The sequence below is a fragment of the Drosophila ficusphila genome, unplaced genomic scaffold (genome assembly GCF_018152265.1).
Source record: "Drosophila ficusphila isolate 14025-0441.05 unplaced genomic scaffold, ASM1815226v1 contig_106, whole genome shotgun sequence".
NCBI classification, from domain to species: Eukaryota; Metazoa; Arthropoda; class Insecta; order Diptera; family Drosophilidae; genus Drosophila; species Drosophila ficusphila.
Genome location: NW_025063993.1, coordinates 7444863 through 7461301, shown reverse-complemented (window position 1 = coordinate 7461301; position 16439 = coordinate 7444863). Strand labels below are relative to the sequence as shown.

The following is a 16439-nucleotide window of genomic DNA, read 5'->3' as shown; positions in this document are numbered from 1 at the left end:
GAGCAAAAATAAACAATTTCTTTGTACAAAACGGAAACTATAAGAAGACAGCTATCAACAGGTGGTCCTTTGAAATCTTATATGCCTAAAGTTGAAAACGCCATAGATTTCTGCAAATTAACACGTATTTATTGCACTTTAGCGATAATTACACAAAATACGCACAATAGAAATGTAAAAGTGGATATAAATTACATACAAATTTTTTGTCATTTCAAATACGATCACAATTCGAAATAAACACACATAACAGCTAGAAACATTTATAGGTGTATAATTTACAATATTTGTTTATGGATATACCAACGCATGCACAGCATAAATATTAATATAAACGCTTTTAAAGCTTTAAATTTATGCGATTTAATCAAATGTACATACAAATTTTTGAAAAGGCAAATCTTTGAATTTATAATACTAAATTTGATCCGTGGCGTGAAGACCACTAAATAACTGACACGTAAGTACTATAAATATGTATTTCTGAAGACTTATGCACTAAAAATTCCATAAAAGTAAATGCGTCAAAAATTGACTAAACATTTGATAGTTGCGCTATGTGCATTTTCAATTTTCAAATATAAATCTGAGTCTGTGAGTAGAGAGCGCTTTGCAAGGAGAGAGTTTCAAGTTACAATAATGCCATCATTTTGTGTTTTATAGTTATGTATCGGAACTTCTCCAGTAGAAGTATAGTTGGTAAAAATGGACATTCGTATGCCTAAAATTGAGTGTTCAAGTTGATCCAAAAGCAGATCCTATGGTTTATCCAATAATTTAATTTACCTTGTTTTTTATTTTCCTTTTTTCAGCATATTTTTTTTGTAAATGGAACTGTTAGTGACTTAATTTTAGTGTTGCTATATGCTTAAATAATTGTCGAAATGTTGCAACAGAACGTATCAAAAATAATTGTATATCATGCAGGAGATTAACAAATAGAGAACTTTTGAGGTAGCCGTCTATGCATTGTCTGCACCTTTCATGAGTGTGGACACTTCCTGGCCGAGTTCCAAGGCCTGTTTGCGCAGTTTGAGGGCCTGAAAGACAGCAAGCATGAGGCTATACGCTTTCTAAATTTAAACGGACTTACCTGAGTTCTGAGTTCCTTTTCGCGGGTCACAAGTTCCTGAATTTGTGACATGACTGTGGCGCAACTGCGCTGATCTATCACCCATCGCAAATAGAGATCTGAAATTAACGATTAACAACGACTTGCACGTTAGGTCAGTTTTATATCGTACCGCTCCACAACTCCAAGCTAATAGGCGCCACTGAAGGCCATATCACATTGGCATTTGGCTCGTACAGTGGATTCAGCAGTGTTTGCAAAACATCTGGTCGGTTTAGGTAAGACCACAAGCTCGTTGTCCTGGTGTGCACGTGCAGTTCGCTGCGCTCTCGCTCCGAATCGCACAAAAACGTACCATATTGCGAGAAGTAACTGTGCTCGAAAAGCAGGATTAGCAGTTGTGTGCTAAACTCGAAGCTGCAGGGGAATTGGGTGTACAGCTGATAGATACAGTCCAGGAAGAGCACAAAAGTGGCACCCGAGCTCTTGTTCCTCGTTTGATTTGGTGTGTAGCAAGAGTAGCGATGACGCGATGCGAAGGGATGTCCCGCCTGGATCCACTCGCGTTCTATTAAAGCTTGCAGGCTGAAAAGAAATCGCTAATTAGAGACAAGACCAACCGGAAAGGTAATTAGAAGATGACCTACCCTCTCACTGTGCGGCAGTCAGGATTGAGGATGATCTGCACCAGTGAAGTGACAATGAGCGTGGAATCCAAGCCCTTGGCCCCGTGAACCAGCACCGGACTTCCCTCCTGATCCAAACACTGGGCCACCACACAAGAGGCATTCAGGGAGTTCAGTACGAGGCTAAGCCAGCCACTGTTCTCCAATCTCGAAAGCCACTTATCCGTGCTGCAACCCAAATCGTTGCAGGCCTCAATCAGCCGAGCGAAACTATCCAAGATAGAAGCGGGTGAGCTGACGTTGCCAATGGAGCGATTGACCTTCTTCCACTGTGAGTAGTGCAGATCCGTCTCCGTGTTGGACTTGCCCTTGCCCCACGTGTCCACAATGAATCCCTTTCGGCTGCGACCAAGGACTAGGTTCAGGATAGCCTCGTCAGCCCGACAGCGTTTAATGCCCTGAATGGAGAGCGGCTGCGAGCTGCGCATCAGGGTGGCCTGTTAATATGATTCATTGCATTATCTAATAGAATTAATCTGCTGTGGCTGCAGTGACTTACGCCATTTTCATGCCTGTAGCTAAGGACGGGAAAACGACCGCCATCCCGAAACGCAGCGGAGAGCACTATCTGCTCGTCCGTAATTGCTTTAGGTACAATTAGCGTGGCGCCATATGTGGCACAGACGCTGAAGTCTCTGTTGACGTTGCTGATGCGCCACTCGCAGCCAGCTTGTGAGCCTTGAAGCACGCCACCCCCAGGATTTCCAGCCAGGGCGTCTATCGCAAAGCCATTTTGGAGGGGATGGGGAATGCCAGGGCCCACAGCAAGCGACGTTGTCGATGTTGATGGCATGCAAATTGTTATGTTGGCCACATTCGGCGACGACCCGCCTCCCATGCCCACCCCGCTGATGAGCTTGGCGAACTCCAGCTCGGGCCTGTTTGTAGAGGGGGCAAGATTGTAATTGAATTGTAGCCAATTTGCCAGCAGTAATGGGCAAAGTGTGCACTCACCTAAACATCGTGTAGCCGTCCTCTAGGATGGAGTACATGGGCCGGTAGAAGAAGGGATACAGCAGCTCGGTGTTTTGGATGGCACTAAGTGCCTCTAGCGATGCGGCCACGTTGAAGAACTCCTTTCCGCACTTGATCTCCAGCGAGATGATGCGCAGGTCCTTGCATTTTAGGGTGATGAGGCCTCCAACTACGATGTTCTGCGACAAACTAGGCTTCTTCTCCACACAGTCGATGTTCTTGTGCAGGAGCTGAAAAACAAGAGGACGAGAATGAGTGACCAATTCAATTAGCAGCGCTCCATTGAAGCTGAAGCACATTGGATTAGGGAAGCGGTCAGGCTGAAAACCACTTACCCACAGCTCCTGGCTGGTCTCCTGACGAGCACTGAGCAGCAGATGGTGCCCGGTGATGCACAGCGTGCCAACTGTTGCGCCCGACGCCCCCGCATTCGATGGGTCGTGCAGGAGGACTCCGTCCAGCTTGGGGGTCTTTATCAGGTCGGCAAATTCCATGGCGATGGCCGCTGCGGGGTGTCCCGATTTGATTTGGCCGGGGCACTAATTAACTTTTTGCATTTTGCGCCCGGCTATCTCCTGTTGCCACTTGATTGCTTCTTCTGTTGTCGCCGCAGCCGCTTTTCTCCTCCGCGGTTCTCCCGCCCTTTGAGGACCTTTTTTGAACCGACAGCAGTGCGTACGTCACCTGCGCTGGAGAGGTTTATATGGGTTTCTAGGGCTTTGATGATCCTTTTCCACCAATCGAACTAGCTCCAGGCGATGAAAACCTTTGTTGCACGCCCCCACTTACGGCACAGATTGCATTTCTTTCTTTTCGGTTTGCGATTCCGTTTCCTCCGACTGTTTTGTGCTTCGCGCCAGTGTGCCCGTTGCTTACTGACTGTAAAAGCTCACTTCAAAAGAGTATTGCCACACTGCCGAACCATTATGAACCGTTATTCAAATCAGGAAATAGCACCACAATATTATTCATAAATTGTTCAGAATTCGAAGTCCATGTATTTTAATAATAAATATATTTTCTGAATAAAAGTAATACACACAATATAATATTAAAATCCAATTAATCCATAAAAATTTTATTTACCGACCAAACTCTCTACATTCCCATTGACTGCTTGAAATTTTTTGTAATCCCATTAAATTTGCAACCATCGATTACTATTTGCTTGTCACACGGACATGCGATCGTTTAATTCAAGTAAAAGTAAGAAATGATTAAGATAGATTGCAATATGGCTAAATTAAGTTTTACATATGTTACATACAGACAGCGATGCCGTTCAAAGTTCTTGGTTACCGGCCAAAAGAAGCGTTAAATACTCTTTGGAATGCGCTGCGGCAGACGGTGGCAAGGTGACTTAGTAATCGGAGTCTCTCCCAGCTCAGACGACTCCCGTGGGACGAACGTTGGTTGGCGGCTGCGCGGTACTGGGTTTAGTCATGATGTCCATGGCGTTCTTAAAAAGCTGCGTCTTCACAAAGTCCGTGGCGGCGGAGTTTAGATCTTTGCTAGCGCCGTAATTACATTTGATGTAGCCATACAAATTGGCGGCATTGAGCGCAATGGCGATCATAACTAGCAGAAGCCACTTGAACTTCAGCCCGAAGAGGGCTATTAGGAAGAAGAGACCCCAGAAAACGGGACACAGGATGAGGCCCAGCCAAAAGATTCGCTGCTCGTGCTTGTTGATCCGACTCTGGTAGGATTCAGACTGCGTTTCATCATCAAGGGCTATCAAGTTAGCTTATCTCGTGACTCACGTTTTTGGACTCAAACACCCAGTGCGAAACGCCCTCGTCGTCGACGTAGTTCCACCATCGAAGACCCACCAGTAATCTTCCTGAAATGTTCTTCACCGTCCAAAAGTCAGCGGATAGGAAGAGCACCACAAACACAAAGCTGGTGATAAAGGAGTCGATGAACCAGCCGCAAAATATGTATATGACAATGGCGGCACCCCTGAAGAACAGGTGGAAGAAGGTGACATACGGGTGCCTGTGGGTTGAAAGTAGGATTTTGAGAAATTGCTCTATGGATTTTGGTCAGTTCTGCCTACGTGTATTTCTGGGAGGCACGACTGGGATCCCGCATCTCGTCCTCCTCGCCAAAGGGTATCGTGTCATCGTCGAGTAACGGCACCTGTTTAACACGTAAGTTGGATTAGTTCAGCTGGCAAAGACTTTAAAAGGGAGTTTTTCGATGAAAACCTCGGGTCGTATTGTCAGGGTGGCACACCAAAAAAGCAGCTTGTTAGGTGTTAGTGCGGCATACATACATTTCTTACCGTTGCGGAGGCCATGCTTGCGTTGTGCTTGACTTTTAATGCTTAATTGTGATGGATTTATATGGGTTTTTCGCGGTTTTTAAAGATTTTAATACATTTTCTTCGCCTAGTTCTTAGGTTGTTGTTGTTTCTGCCTGCGTAGCTGTCTATCGTTATCGCACTATGTCAATAGATTGTAGAGCTGTCGTGTTTCTTAGAGTAAGATTAGGTTGGCAGCTCCGGAAATTATCGAATTTGAACGTGGTCATATTGGAAAATTTTTATATATTCCGATTGCTTATTACAAATAAACTTGGTTAAAAAATATATTATATCATTGACATCCGGAGGCTTCTTTTTTTTATATCCGGTTCACGCAAGTGTTGCTGATCAAAGAAAATACCCCCAAAATGGCACCCAGGAAAGCTAAAGTTCAAAAGGAGGAAGTGCAGGTTCAGCTTGGACCCCAAGTTCGCGACGGAGAGATTGTTTTCGGAGTGGCCCACATTTACGCCAGCTTCAACGACACTTTCGTTCATGTTACGGATCTGTCCGGCCGTGAAACAATTGCCCGTGTTACCGGGGGCATGAAGGTCAAGGCCGATCGTGATGAGGCTTCGCCCTACGCCGCTATGTTGGCTGCTCAGGATGTGGCCGAGAAGTGCAAGACCCTGGGCATAACTGCTCTGCACATCAAGCTGCGTGCAACTGGCGGCAACAAGACCAAGACCCCTGGACCCGGCGCCCAATCTGCTCTGCGAGCCCTGGCCCGCTCTTCAATGAAGATTGGCCGCATCGAAGACGTGACTCCCATCCCATCGGACTCCACCCGCAGGAAGGGCGGTCGCCGTGGTCGTCGTCTGTAAAGTTCTGAAGCTGGAGAGCAGAAGTCCCTGCTTTTGGTCAAAATACAGCATTTTCCTATAATGGCATGACACTGATTCTGTTTGTGCACATACATAGGTGCACTGTAATAAACCAGGAACATTATGATGGAAAGTTTTGTACTCCTTGACTATGTGACATCTTATAATTACTTTTTAGATTTTTTTCTGTTATGTTGTGACCAAATTGAAGTAGTTTGCGACCTAGATTTGTCAATGCTGCATTTTTGTGGCTTAGAACCTGAAAGTGTTCAACAAGTGGTGAAGAAAATCGCTATTGAAGCCATAAAAATCCACCAGCCAACACTTGTCGAGCCAAACTATAAGTTAAAAACTTGATCAGTAGCTCGTTGATCGTCTGGTCTGTAGGGCGGACTTCACTCCCAGCGTCTTACAATGGACAAATGTCGAGCCTCCTCTAGGATTCTGATCATCGGAGCCGGAACTTCAGGAATCGCAGCCGCCACGCGACTCCTGCAAAACAATTTCAGTAATGTGCAGATCCTGGAGGCGGAGAATCGCATCGGTGGGCGGATCAACACTATCTCGTTCGGGGACAATGTCATCGATGTGGGCGCTCAATGGTGTCACGGCCAGCAGGGCAATAAAGTGTACGAAATGGTGAAGGATCTTGGTATCCTACACCTAACGGGCGACTACTATAGCTCCATGAAGATGGTACGATCGAATAAGGAGGAGGTGTCTCAGGCGGTAGGATGTAACCTGCACGACATTGCCATCAGGAGCATGCCTAGTGGGCCTAATCCTGTAGTGGGATCCTTCGGCACTCACATGGTGGAGAGCTACTGGCGATTAATCGAAAAAGAGATGCCCGAAGTGGAAAGAGCCTTGGCTGGCGAGGCTTTGGATGCTTTTACCAAACATGAGAGCTCTATTATCGGTTCGGATAACCTGTTTGAGGTTTCTGTGAGGGAACACATCGAGTACGATGAGTGCGATGGCGACAAGCTGCAACATTGGGGCACCAAGGGCTTCCAGCGATTCCTTCGCCTGCTGATGAAGGTCAGTGAGGATGAACCAGACGATCTGGGTTTGCTTAAAGGACGTGTCAACCTCTGCAAGAAGGTCGACAAAATTGAGTTGGCTTGCCCAAATAAGGTCTTCCTACGCTGCGAAGATGGGGACTATTTCGAGGCGGATCATGTCATTTGCACAGTGTCTTTGGGAGTCCTGCAGGAGCAGGCTGAAAAACTGTTCGTTCCCCCACTTCCACCTGCCAAGGTGAACGCCATTCGAGGCTTAAGCCTCGGAACAGTGAACAAATTATTTATGGAATTCGATCAGCAACCGCTTCCTGATAATTGGGTGGGATTTTATTGCTTCTGGCTTCAGCAGGATTTGAAGGAGCTACGGAAATCAGAATATTTCTGGTTGGAGGGCATCACCGGTTGCCACAAAATCACTTGCCAACCACGCCTACTGCTTGCCTGGGTGGGCGGCCCACATGGTCGCCATATGGAGACTTTGTCCGATGAAAAGGTTCTTGAGGGTTTGATGTGGCTCTTCCGGAAGTTCCTCACCTTCGAGGTTCCCACTCCAAAGCGCTTCATGCGCAGCAAGTGGTATTCGAATCCAAACTTCCGCGGAAGCTACAGCCATCGTTGCTTGAAGGCCGATGAAAAGAAAACGGGGCCATGGGATCTAGAGACTCCAGTCTTGGGACCCGATGGACATCTTGGGTTGCTGTTTGCAGGAGAAGCCTCCAGTAAGAACCACTTTTCCACCGTTCACGGCGCCGTTGAAGCGGGATTTCGGGAGGCAGACCGTTTGATCCAGCACTACTCTTCTTGCAGTTCGAATCCTTAAAAATTTATTTTATTCGGTCGATCAAGTTTTTTGCTTATTATATAAAATTATTTAAGTAATTTTTTAATACAAAATAAAATAAATAATTGTCTTTAACACAGCTTTTTTTATGTGAGATATAATATGGAATATGGAAGTATTGCTAAAATTACTTGTAAGGTAGTAAAACTACAAGAATGGTCAATGAAATTCCAAATAATTTTTGCTCTTAGCTTTTAATAACACAACTATGGGAAATTTTTTCTACTTAGCCTGGAGTTGTATTTTATTCATGCTTTGTTTTGACAATTCTTGTAAATAAATAAAAAGGTTCCAAAAATTACAACACAAAAGCATAAATATTATTTAATTCAAAATTGGCGCGTTTCATAGACTTATCGATTATCGCATCAGATGTTTTCAGGCCATCACTAAAGCGCTTTTAATTCGTTAGCTCCATTGCATAAACACAGTAATAAAAATGCAAATAATAAGGAATTGCAGAAGCAAACTACTCAAATACAAGTATCTCTGCCAACCTAAGGTGTTCTCCTTGTATTACAGCACAGTTAAAGGTGTGTTTCCTTCGATTTCATTCATAAAACCATTGCCGGCTAAAGAATTTATTTTCTTCCGATTCTAGATGCCAATAAAGAGCTGCCCTTGGCCACAGGATACCAGCCCCGTCCAGTAGAGCAAGCCTATTGGGAGCGGGAGGAGCGTCTGGCGAACCTGCCAAAGACTGGAAGCAGTAACTGCAAGCGAGGGACATATCGCATGCTGCTTCCGCCACCAAATGTCACCGGAAATCTCCATTTGGGTCATGCTTTAATGGCCACAGTGCAGGATGTGATTGCACGCCAGCGAAAGCAACTTGGCTACCAGGTGGAATGGGTTCCAGGCACAGATCACGCAGGGATTGCCACCCAAGTGGTCGTGGAACGCACGATTGCCGCTTCGCTAGGAAAAACTCGTCAAGAGCTTGGGCGCTCGGCTTTTTTGGACGAAGTTTGGCGCTGGAAGGCGGAGAAAGGTGCTGGCATAGTTCAGGATCTCCGTCAACTCGGCTGTATGCTTAACTGGGAGCGCGAGTACTTTACCATGGATGAGAAGCAGGCCCACGCTGTAAACGTTGCTTTTGAAAGACTTTTCGATGAGGGTCTCATCCGCCGACGCAACTCGTTGGTCAACTGGTCAACCACTCTGCGCTCCGCCATCTCTGATATCGAGGTGGATCTCATGGACATTAAGGAACCTGTGGAGATAGCCGTTCCGGGCTACGAACAAAATGTGCTTTTTGGTAGAATCTACGATTTTGCTTATCGCATTGTGGATGGCGAAACCCTTCCTGATGGTTCGGTTGAGGAGATTGTTGTGTCAACTACGAGACCTGAAACTATATTGGGAGATGTAGCTGTGGCTGTACATCCACTTGATCCTCGCTACAGCAAGTATAGGAATTTTGAAGAAGTGAAACTTAAACATCCCTTCCGTCACGACACCATTCCGCTCGTTTTTGATATTGCCGTGGACCAGGAATTTGGAACGGGAGCGGTGAAGATCACCCCTGCCCATGATAAATTCGACTTTGAGCTGGCTAATCGCCATAAACTGGAAGCCCGACAGGTGTTCAACGAAGCGGGTCATGTGCTAGAAGCTTATTCCGAGTTCAAAGGCAAACCGCGTTTTGAAGCACGAGACTTAATCGTGAACCGACTGGAGGAAATGGAACTGCTGCGCCAAGTGCGCTCCCACAGCATGCAATTACCGATCTGCTCGCGCTCCAAGGATGTTATCGAGTATATGGTCTTGCCTCAGTGGTTTCTCAAGTGCAAGGACCTGGCCAAGGATGCGCTATCTGAACTTCACAGTGGTCGGCTGCAGATACAACCTGCAAGCTTTGAGACGGAGTGGGAACGCTGGCTGCAGGACACCCGCGACTGGTGCATTTCCCGGCAGTTGTGGTGGGGCCATCAGGTGCCTGCTTACGAAGTGATTGACTCCAAGGGTAACAGCCAATGGGTGGCCGCAACAAGTGAAACATTAGCCAAGCAAAAAGCTATCCAGTTAGTGGGAAGTGAGGAATTTACGCTAAAACGTGATCAGGATGTGTTGGACACTTGGTTTTCCTCGTCGCTGCTTCCGTTTTCCACGGCTGGCTGGCCGGACGAGGGTTACAAGGAGAAGTATCCTTTGGACTTGATGCAGACTGGTCACGATATACTCTTCTTTTGGGTGGCGCGCATGATGATGATGGGCTTAAAACTGACCGGCGAGGCACCGTTCCAGAGAATACTTTTGAACGGCATTGTGTGCGATGCTCAGGGCAGAAAGATGTCCAAGAGTCTGGGCAACATAGTGGCTCCCCAACAAGTGGTTCAGGGCGCAAGCTTGGAAGTAAGACCTGCATTTCCTGGTTTTAATAGTAAAGTAATTTTGAATAATCTCCGCAGAGCTTGAAAGCTGGTCTGGAGCAATCCTGCGAGGCCGGCATTATTAAACCCGCAGAGCTTAAAACCTCCACAGCTGGAATGACCAAGATGTTTCCCAATGGAATTCAAGAATGCGGCACTGATGCACTGCGCTTCACTCTGATGAGCCATAACATTAAGAGCCACTTCATCAGCTTCGATGTAAATGCCTGTTACACTAACAAGCTGTTTTTGAACAAAATCTGGCAAGCGATGCGCTTTACCTTGGGTTCAGCTAAGGGATTAGGAATCTCGCTGCAACAGTTCGAAACTTTGGAAGGTGTCAATTTGGGCATGTGGGATCGCTGGATCATTGGCCGATTAGCGGAAACTTTGTCTATTTGCTCGCAGAGCTACAACAACTACAATTTCCATTTGGCTACAGCAGCCTTGAAAAACTTTTTCTACCAAAATCTCTGTGATATTTACTTGGTGAGTGTTTTACTAGTTTAAAGTTAATCTATTTCCTCTAAATCCAGTGTTGCTTATCCATAGGAAACTACCAAATCGGCAATATCAAATCGCACTGCCAATGCCTACATCCATGTCGGCACCCTGACTGCTTGTCTCAGCTGGGGCTTGCAGGCCATGGCTCCATTTACTCCCTTTGTGGCTTCTGAACTGCTGCAACATGTACCGCTCAACATTGAGCTTAAGCTGTCCGACTACCAGGATGCCAAACTGGAGGAAGAGGTCAACGAAATAGTGAGCATATGCCAAAACGTTCGGCAGGTGAAGAGTCGCAATGAGATTAGCAAGCGACACCAGCCGCGCCTCAGTTTGTTTGCTCAGAACTCGGATTCGGAAGGCGTTCTTCGTCGCCACCTGCCCCAAATTCAAGTGCTCACCCGTTGCGACGGCGTGGAACTAGAACTGCTCGATGATACCTCAAATATTTCCAAGCAACTCAGCTTCTTTTCCACGGCGGGAGCACTCTGTTCTTTTGGCTTAAAGGTCAGTGATGGATTGGCTGTAGCATCGGATAAACGAAACGAGATGAAGCTGGCCAACACAAAGAAACTCAAGAAACTAGTAAATGAGCTGCAGCGGTACCGAATGCGTTTAGACAATGAAGCCTTCCAGCTGATGGCTGACAAAACTGTGAAAATGCATTTCGAAAATAAGGTGAAAGAGCAATATTATTGATATCTATAAAAATACTTATATATTTCCTTATTGCAGGTTAAAGAACTTGAGGCGGAAATTAACAGCCTCATAAGACTGTCAGCGTGATCCCTATGTGTAGTTTACCTGATCAATTTAGATAAAACCTATGTTGTTACATAAACGACTAAGTCGTTTGTTTGTTTTAGAATTAAAGACTGCCGTACTTATTAAAAACACTTGTACCTTAAGAGATTAATGAGTAAATAAGTTACTATTTTTTTTCGGAAAATTTTGATGTTTGTTTCCAAGACCGGACATTTCCGTTTTAAACTGCTAACTCTTTTGTCACAGAAAACCGCAAAATAATACATATTTGTTTTCTTCGAACACGATTAAATTCCCATTAGATCATTTTTGCTAATTGCTACTTTCACGAAACATTGAAAACAAACTATAAGTATTGGCTGGGATTGGAAATAGTATTGGTATGTTGTTTTTATAGTTTCTAAACTATAGTTTCTTAACCATTTATCGATTAGAAAGGAAACCCAATTATTTCTTCCAATAAATATTTAATCATTTATTTTAAGCTATCATAATCAAGTCTTTTTTGTATACCATATTTACAGAATGGGACACGCGTTTTGCGAATACGACAAATAGAAGCCGCGATTCGATATATCCATGTCCTCATTTCCATCTGTTACTGTGTAGACCACAAAAGGCTTTGCCGACGTGGTCGTGGACACCAGACCGAGTCCACAAAACCGATCGCTGGGCATCGAAACGCCGCCCTGCGTCGGCACCGGAATAACTAAATAGTCCGTGGTGCAATCCTGACTCTGAACGGAGGAGGTGGCCAGCAGAGTTGGATCCACGGCGCCCACATCGTTTGTGAGTGTGAATGAGTACGTATCGGAGCTGACCTGGCTGTAGGTGATGGAGCACATTCCCGCCGCCTTGCGGATGCATATTCCGTAGTTTGTGTTCGCCAGCTGCCTGGTTCCCTGCACTCCAATCGAATTCAGGGCCGAGGAAGCAGCCGAAACGTAGTTAAAGCTGGCCAAGGTGCCACTACTGGGCATATAGTACTGAAGACATCCGGCGGGAGCCAAAGTGGCTGAGGAGCAACCCAGCATTCTTATCTGGAACTGCCAGTTGCGGTTGAATGTATAGCCTCCGGAAGTGGCCACAGAGATGGTGATCGGATTCACGCCGTTGAAGTCCACATAAACATGCTGTCCTGAGTTCTCACCGCAGATGGTGGGCACCTGCGAGGCTCCCCCGGTGATGGTCAGAGCATCGGTGGAACAGGATCCATCGCCTGTCGGCGGAGCCAGCGAAAGGGAGAGGAAGTCCACTCGCAGCTGGCAGATCGTCGAATCCGGCGGGGTAACTACTATAGAACAGCGACCGCCACCTGCATAAGGAGCCGGATAATTGCTGTTGTAGAAGTACGTGTTGTTGTACGTTGTGCTGGCTCCACATGTCCTTTGATCTTTAGGGAAATATAACGAATTAGTATTTGATTATATGTTGTGTAATCTGAAAATACTTACAAATGCAGCAAATGGCTTGAGCTGTAATGGAGGAGCAGCTGCCCGCCGCCACTCCACTGTTGTCTGTACACTCTCCGTTGATTACACAGGTTCCCAGGAGCAGATTGTTGCCCGTGCAGATATCGTTGGAGAAGCGGCCAATTGTGTAGAAAGGAAACCCTAAAAACGAAGAAGTTGTTATTGAAATCTCATGGTTTGGGAAATCTACAACCGTGAGGGTGGAGGCGGAAATTGTAATTTTCCTCGAACTTATTATCAGCCCTTGGGCAAATATCATAAAACCTTAGGAGATAACTAAGTACTCTTTACAGTAGTGCTTCGAAATATGTTTTGGAGATGTTAAATAAGCTGATCGAAATGTGAATCTTTGTCACAACATTTTGGAGGAAAATTAATAAATTTAATTTCGAAAACTTCTCGAATAATGGCACACAGAAAACTATGAAAATCATTTAAATTATTATGCTGAGCTTTTATGCAATGTGTTTTCCTTATCTTTAAAACTTCGAGCCGTGCGAAATTCAACTTAAGGAGGTTCCACTGTTTAATCAAAAAATGCAATGCGCAAATGGAACCGCTTTCCGCGCACCCAATGATGTTTGTGGAGTGCGGAAACAGCTAAGACTAAAGAGTCCACCTGCGGTACATGCACAGAGGGTGATAATTGAGGCCTGACCCACATTCCTCCAGCAAGACGGAAAAACAGACCACCGGCATTCATCCGGTCGGATCTTTGAAAGAGTCACCTGTTATGGAATCTAAACTTACAGCGAGGATGTCGCGTCCCATTGCGGGCCAAGCTGGAATCCTCCTCTGCCTCCAAATAAGTATCATTCCCCGGTATCCAGGTTCCGTTTCCTAGGATCTGGCTTCCATTAACTTTCGATTGCGACGTTATGGCTAAGCTACTGGCACGTGCCGCACTGTAAATGCCCACTATATAGCTGCTGAAGAAGATGGCCACGAGGGCCAGAAGCTGCGAGGAACGGCCACCGGCAGACATGATAATCGGTTCTCGTACGGATCACTTTCGGTTTTCACTCGGTGAAGCTATGGGGCTATAGCTGCTGCAACGGATTGGCTACCGATCGAGAGAGACGTCCGCTCGCGTTTGTGACACAATGGAGACTGAGCCGCTGGAGACCCGAGTTTTGGGGGCAGATTCTGTTGGCGAGTGGGCCAGTGGGGTGCTCAGGTGCTAATTGAGAGAACCCGACAACCATGCACCAAATCCAGGGACGGCTAGGGTTCCCGGAATTGCATGTTCCGTTTTTATGAGCCATATCAGTATTTTTGTATCAGTTTGCCATCAAAATTTAGGAGACGTTTCGGTGATCAGAAACCATGATCAGAATAAAGCTTTACATATTATAGAAAATTAATTCCATTTCTTAATATTTGGAATTATAACTAATATTAATCAAACACTAGAGTTCGATTCTTATAAAATTGGTGCATATTTCAACTCTTACAAAATATAGTAAGCCTTAAAACATTTAAGTTTTCGGAATACAGGATCTTAAAGTTTTAACTTTGGCAAATTCAAATCATTTAAGAATTTAAGTTAATTGAATTTCACCCCATCTAAGAGCCTTGATCCACACCTGTCCGCAAATCGTGTGGGGCTTATTTCACCTGTTTGGGAGAGAATGTGGAGCACTCACGCATGGGAAATGCTCGGCTTCTGACTCTTATTGGCTTTATTCGTTACCAGAATTTACGCGTACCGCTTCTCGACGACAACAAACCGATTTCTGGGCGAGGAAAGTGATAAAAAGAAGTGCCTGTCACTGCGCACTACTGATATCCAATTTGGCGGTCTGCGCACGCGTGCAGCGCCGCATGATTCCCCAAAAAAATGGGATAAAAGAAAGTGTCCGTCTGTTTGCTCTTCTCTCCGGTATGTAAACCTAATGTCTAGCATCTTCTTTCCGCTCGAGCCAGTTTTAATGGCTATAAATAAAATCGAAAACTGGTGGCCATTGTGATCGATCCGCTTACAGATGATGTAACTGTACAATCGAGTTGAGTTTGGCGCGTGTTTTTGACTCATTTGCTGATCGATCTGGTTTGCTGCATTTACACACGACGCCAATTAGCAGGATATCACTAATCGGCGACTATTCGGGCCTCTAATTAATGTTTCATCCCAGAAGGAAGGTAAAAGTGGATGACTTGATTGTTTTCCAGGGCGATGCGTAGAAAGTTGCAAGTGCTCTGCCGCGTTGCCAACTGTGAAGCGATCTATGTTATCATAATTTCTGTTAAAACACTATTAACTAACGGTACATGTTGAATGTTTAAAATATTTCGAATGAACTTAAAAGAGCTTTTTGAATTTAATCAAGATTCTAATAACAATATTTTTTGTTATTAAAACATTAAAAAAATGTTTAAGAGTTTTTATGATAGAAAAGTACGCCAATTTGTTTTTTTATTACACAAATGACTTCTTTTTTAAAACTACTTCCACTAGCTAAAATGTATTTCTTGCCGAAATTTTAAAATATTTTTAAAACACCGGTATTAAAAATAAATACATATATACAAAAGCAAATTTTTGTAACAAAGCAGACCTGAAGTTAATTATAATATTATATTTCTATTTCCTTTTTTTGTGCCAGTAAAAACACAAAAAAATTATATTTTTGAGTTGCTATTTAAAAAAAAAGTTAATTTGTTATACGGATAACGAACTGTTGGTCGCAAACAAGGTGATTCGTTTCATGAATCGTCGTAACAGGGAGTACTATTTTAAGTCACCTTCTTTAAATAAACAAATTACTAAGTTAACAGCAAATGTTGCCTGGCTTTTTATTAAAACAGTAACTAGCAGCTAAACGCACAAAAGGGAAACAACTGTCCTGACGGCGATCCTACTCGATTTCGATGATGGCACCCGCCTTTGCTAGCGCCTCCTTAAGCTTCTCGGCCTCCTCCTTGGGGATGTCCTCCTTGACGATAGTCGGCGCGCTCTCCACGAATTTCTTGGCTTGGACGAGGTTCATGCCCTCAAGCAGGTTCTTCACCTCCTTAATCAGCGCCACCTTCTGCTTCTCGTCGAACTTCACCAGCTTTACTTTGAAGGAGGTCTGAACCTTCTTGGGCGCCGCTTCCTCCTCATCCTCGGCGGGAGCAGCACGTGCCGGTCCAGCAGCAAACTGGGGAGCAAATGCGGTCTCGGGCAGGTTCAGTTTCTGTTTGAGCAGCGTGCTCAGTTCGGCGACCTCTAGCAGATTGAGGGCGGCGATGTTGTTGACGATGGAGTCCAATTTGGGATTGGGTGGCTTAGCCACTCCTTCCGGCGTTGGAGGCACAAGTTTTTCAGCTCCACCAACTGCGGCAGCCGGGGCCGCTGCACTGTACATGCGATGCAATTGCACTTGCCGCGAAATCTGGCGAAGGGCTAGGCGTGTGATGTGCATCTTTTTGGTGTCTACAATCAGGAAGTCAAGGTTTATGTAAGCGATTTGTGTAAATAGCAATAATATTCTATTTACTTGCGGTTTTCTGGTGACAAAATAAATTCCGTGAGGCCGCAGCAGGTTATGTGAGCAGTTGGTTATCGATAACCAGCCAGGGCTAGATCGAACACTATTTTGGTTGAGAGGCA

General features: G+C 45.2%; 7 protein-coding genes across 12 annotated transcripts; 3 read left to right on the top strand and 4 right to left on the bottom strand.

The window, feature by feature from the left end:
* Positions 1-107: 107 nt before the first annotated feature.
* Positions 108-3612, bottom strand: LOC108093826 (myotubularin-related protein 9). The gene is made up of 7 exons (XM_017194152.2): positions 3069-3612; positions 2713-2963; positions 2258-2636; positions 1720-2195; positions 1245-1657; positions 1094-1191; positions 108-1040 (listed from the first exon to the last, which is right to left on the bottom strand). The coding sequence occupies exons 1-7, from the start codon at positions 3225-3227 to the stop codon at positions 963-965; spliced, it is 1854 nt and encodes a 617-aa protein (XP_017049641.1). The 5' UTR covers positions 3228-3612; the 3' UTR covers positions 108-962.
* A 278-nt stretch (positions 3613-3890) lies between these two features.
* On the bottom strand, positions 3891-5174 carry LOC108093963 (uncharacterized Golgi apparatus membrane protein-like protein CG5021). 4 transcript variants are annotated; one of them, XM_017194371.2, is made up of 4 exons: positions 5012-5174; positions 4793-4875; positions 4497-4731; positions 3891-4447 (listed from the first exon to the last, which is right to left on the bottom strand). In XM_017194371.2, the coding sequence occupies exons 1-4, from the start codon at positions 5033-5035 to the stop codon at positions 4118-4120; spliced, it is 672 nt and encodes a 223-aa protein (XP_017049860.1). In that variant the 5' UTR covers positions 5036-5174; the 3' UTR covers positions 3891-4117. The 4 variants fall into 4 exon arrangements, with proteins under 4 accessions (XP_017049860.1, XP_017049875.1, XP_017049868.1 ...); XM_017194386.2 differs by having other exon boundaries at positions 3891-4432; XM_017194379.2 differs by having other exon boundaries at positions 5021-5173.
* Positions 5175-5281: 107 nt separating this feature from the next.
* On the top strand, positions 5282-5998 carry LOC108093991 (40S ribosomal protein S14a). The gene has a single exon (XM_017194407.2). The coding sequence runs from the start codon at positions 5410-5412 to the stop codon at positions 5863-5865; it is 456 nt and encodes a 151-aa protein (XP_017049896.1). The 5' UTR covers positions 5282-5409; the 3' UTR covers positions 5866-5998.
* Positions 5999-6226: 228 nt separating this feature from the next.
* LOC108094023 (probable polyamine oxidase 5) lies at positions 6227-7758 on the top strand. Its single transcript, XM_017194457.2, has one exon. The coding sequence runs from the start codon at positions 6280-6282 to the stop codon at positions 7708-7710; it is 1431 nt and encodes a 476-aa protein (XP_017049946.1). The 5' UTR covers positions 6227-6279; the 3' UTR covers positions 7711-7758.
* A 241-nt stretch (positions 7759-7999) lies between these two features.
* LOC108093872 (valine--tRNA ligase) lies at positions 8000-11503 on the top strand. Its single transcript, XM_017194218.1, has 5 exons — positions 8000-8264; positions 8333-10086; positions 10143-10592; positions 10656-11285; positions 11343-11503. The coding sequence occupies exons 1-5, from the start codon at positions 8171-8173 to the stop codon at positions 11391-11393; spliced, it is 2979 nt and encodes a 992-aa protein (XP_017049707.1). The 5' UTR covers positions 8000-8170; the 3' UTR covers positions 11394-11503.
* A 112-nt stretch (positions 11504-11615) lies between these two features.
* Positions 11616-14749, bottom strand: LOC108093880. Of its 2 annotated transcripts, none has more exons than XM_017194231.1 (3): positions 13595-14749; positions 12827-12985; positions 11616-12765 (listed from the first exon to the last, which is right to left on the bottom strand). In XM_017194231.1, the coding sequence occupies exons 1-3, from the start codon at positions 13827-13829 to the stop codon at positions 11891-11893; spliced, it is 1269 nt and encodes a 422-aa protein (XP_017049720.1). In that variant the 5' UTR covers positions 13830-14749; the 3' UTR covers positions 11616-11890. The 2 variants fall into 2 exon arrangements, with proteins under 2 accessions (XP_017049720.1, XP_017049729.1); XM_017194240.1 differs by having other exon boundaries at positions 14491-14749.
* Positions 14750-15611: 862 nt separating this feature from the next.
* LOC108093918 (50S ribosomal protein L7/L12) lies at positions 15612-16436 on the bottom strand. 2 transcript variants are annotated; one of them, XM_017194289.2, is made up of 2 exons: positions 16327-16436; positions 15612-16262 (listed from the first exon to the last, which is right to left on the bottom strand). In XM_017194289.2, the coding sequence occupies exon 2, from the start codon at positions 16249-16251 to the stop codon at positions 15703-15705; it is 549 nt and encodes a 182-aa protein (XP_017049778.1). In that variant the 5' UTR covers positions 16252-16262; positions 16327-16436; the 3' UTR covers positions 15612-15702. The 2 variants fall into 2 exon arrangements, with proteins under 2 accessions (XP_017049778.1, XP_017049787.1); XM_017194298.2 differs by having other exon boundaries at positions 16331-16370.
* Between the last annotated feature and the right edge of the window lie 3 nt (positions 16437-16439).

Excerpts from the sequence above, each read along its gene's own strand:
- LOC108093826 (XM_017194152.2), bottom strand. The coding sequence starts at position 3,227 with ATGGAATTTGCCGACCTGATAAAGACCCCCAAGCTGGACGGAGTCCTC. Across the intron at positions 2,637-2,712 it reads GACGGCTACACGATGTTTAG|GCCCGAGCTGGAGTTCGCCA; the intron begins GTGAGTGCACAC and ends CTCTACAAACAG. Across the intron at positions 2,196-2,257 it reads GCTACAGGCATGAAAATGGC|GCCACCCTGATGCGCAGCTC; the intron begins GTAAGTCACTGC and ends TCATATTAACAG.
- LOC108093963 (XM_017194371.2), bottom strand. The coding sequence starts at position 5,035 with ATGGCCTCCGCAACGGTAAGAAAT. Across the intron at positions 4,876-5,011 it reads CCTCCGCAACGGTAAGAAAT|GTGCCGTTACTCGACGATGA; the intron begins GTATGTATGCCG and ends CGTGTTAAACAG. Across the intron at positions 4,732-4,792 it reads CGTGCCTCCCAGAAATACAC|GCACCCGTATGTCACCTTCT; the intron begins GTAGGCAGAACT and ends TTCAACCCACAG.
- LOC108093991 (XM_017194407.2), top strand. The coding sequence starts at position 5,410 with ATGGCACCCAGGAAAGCTAAAGTTCAAAAGGAGGAAGTGCAGGTTCAG.
- LOC108094023 (XM_017194457.2), top strand. The coding sequence starts at position 6,280 with ATGGACAAATGTCGAGCCTCCTCTAGGATTCTGATCATCGGAGCCGGA.
- LOC108093872 (XM_017194218.1), top strand. The coding sequence starts at position 8,171 with ATGCAAATAATAAGGAATTGCAGAAGCAAACTACTCAAATACAAGTAT. Across the intron at positions 8,265-8,332 it reads GTATTACAGCACAGTTAAAG|ATGCCAATAAAGAGCTGCCC; the intron begins GTGTGTTTCCTT and ends TTCCGATTCTAG. Across the intron at positions 11,286-11,342 it reads AAATGCATTTCGAAAATAAG|GTTAAAGAACTTGAGGCGGA; the intron begins GTGAAAGAGCAA and ends TCCTTATTGCAG.
- LOC108093880 (XM_017194231.1), bottom strand. The coding sequence starts at position 13,829 with ATGTCTGCCGGTGGCCGTTCCTCGCAGCTTCTGGCCCTCGTGGCCATC. Across the intron at positions 12,986-13,594 it reads TGGGACGCGACATCCTCGCT|GGTTTCCTTTCTACACAATT; the intron begins GTAAGTTTAGAT and ends CTTCGTTTTTAG. Across the intron at positions 12,766-12,826 it reads TCAAGCCATTTGCTGCATTT|ATCAAAGGACATGTGGAGCC; the intron begins GTAAGTATTTTC and ends ATTTCCCTAAAG.
- LOC108093918 (XM_017194289.2), bottom strand. The coding sequence starts at position 16,251 with ATGCACATCACACGCCTAGCCCTTCGCCAGATTTCGCGGCAAGTGCAA.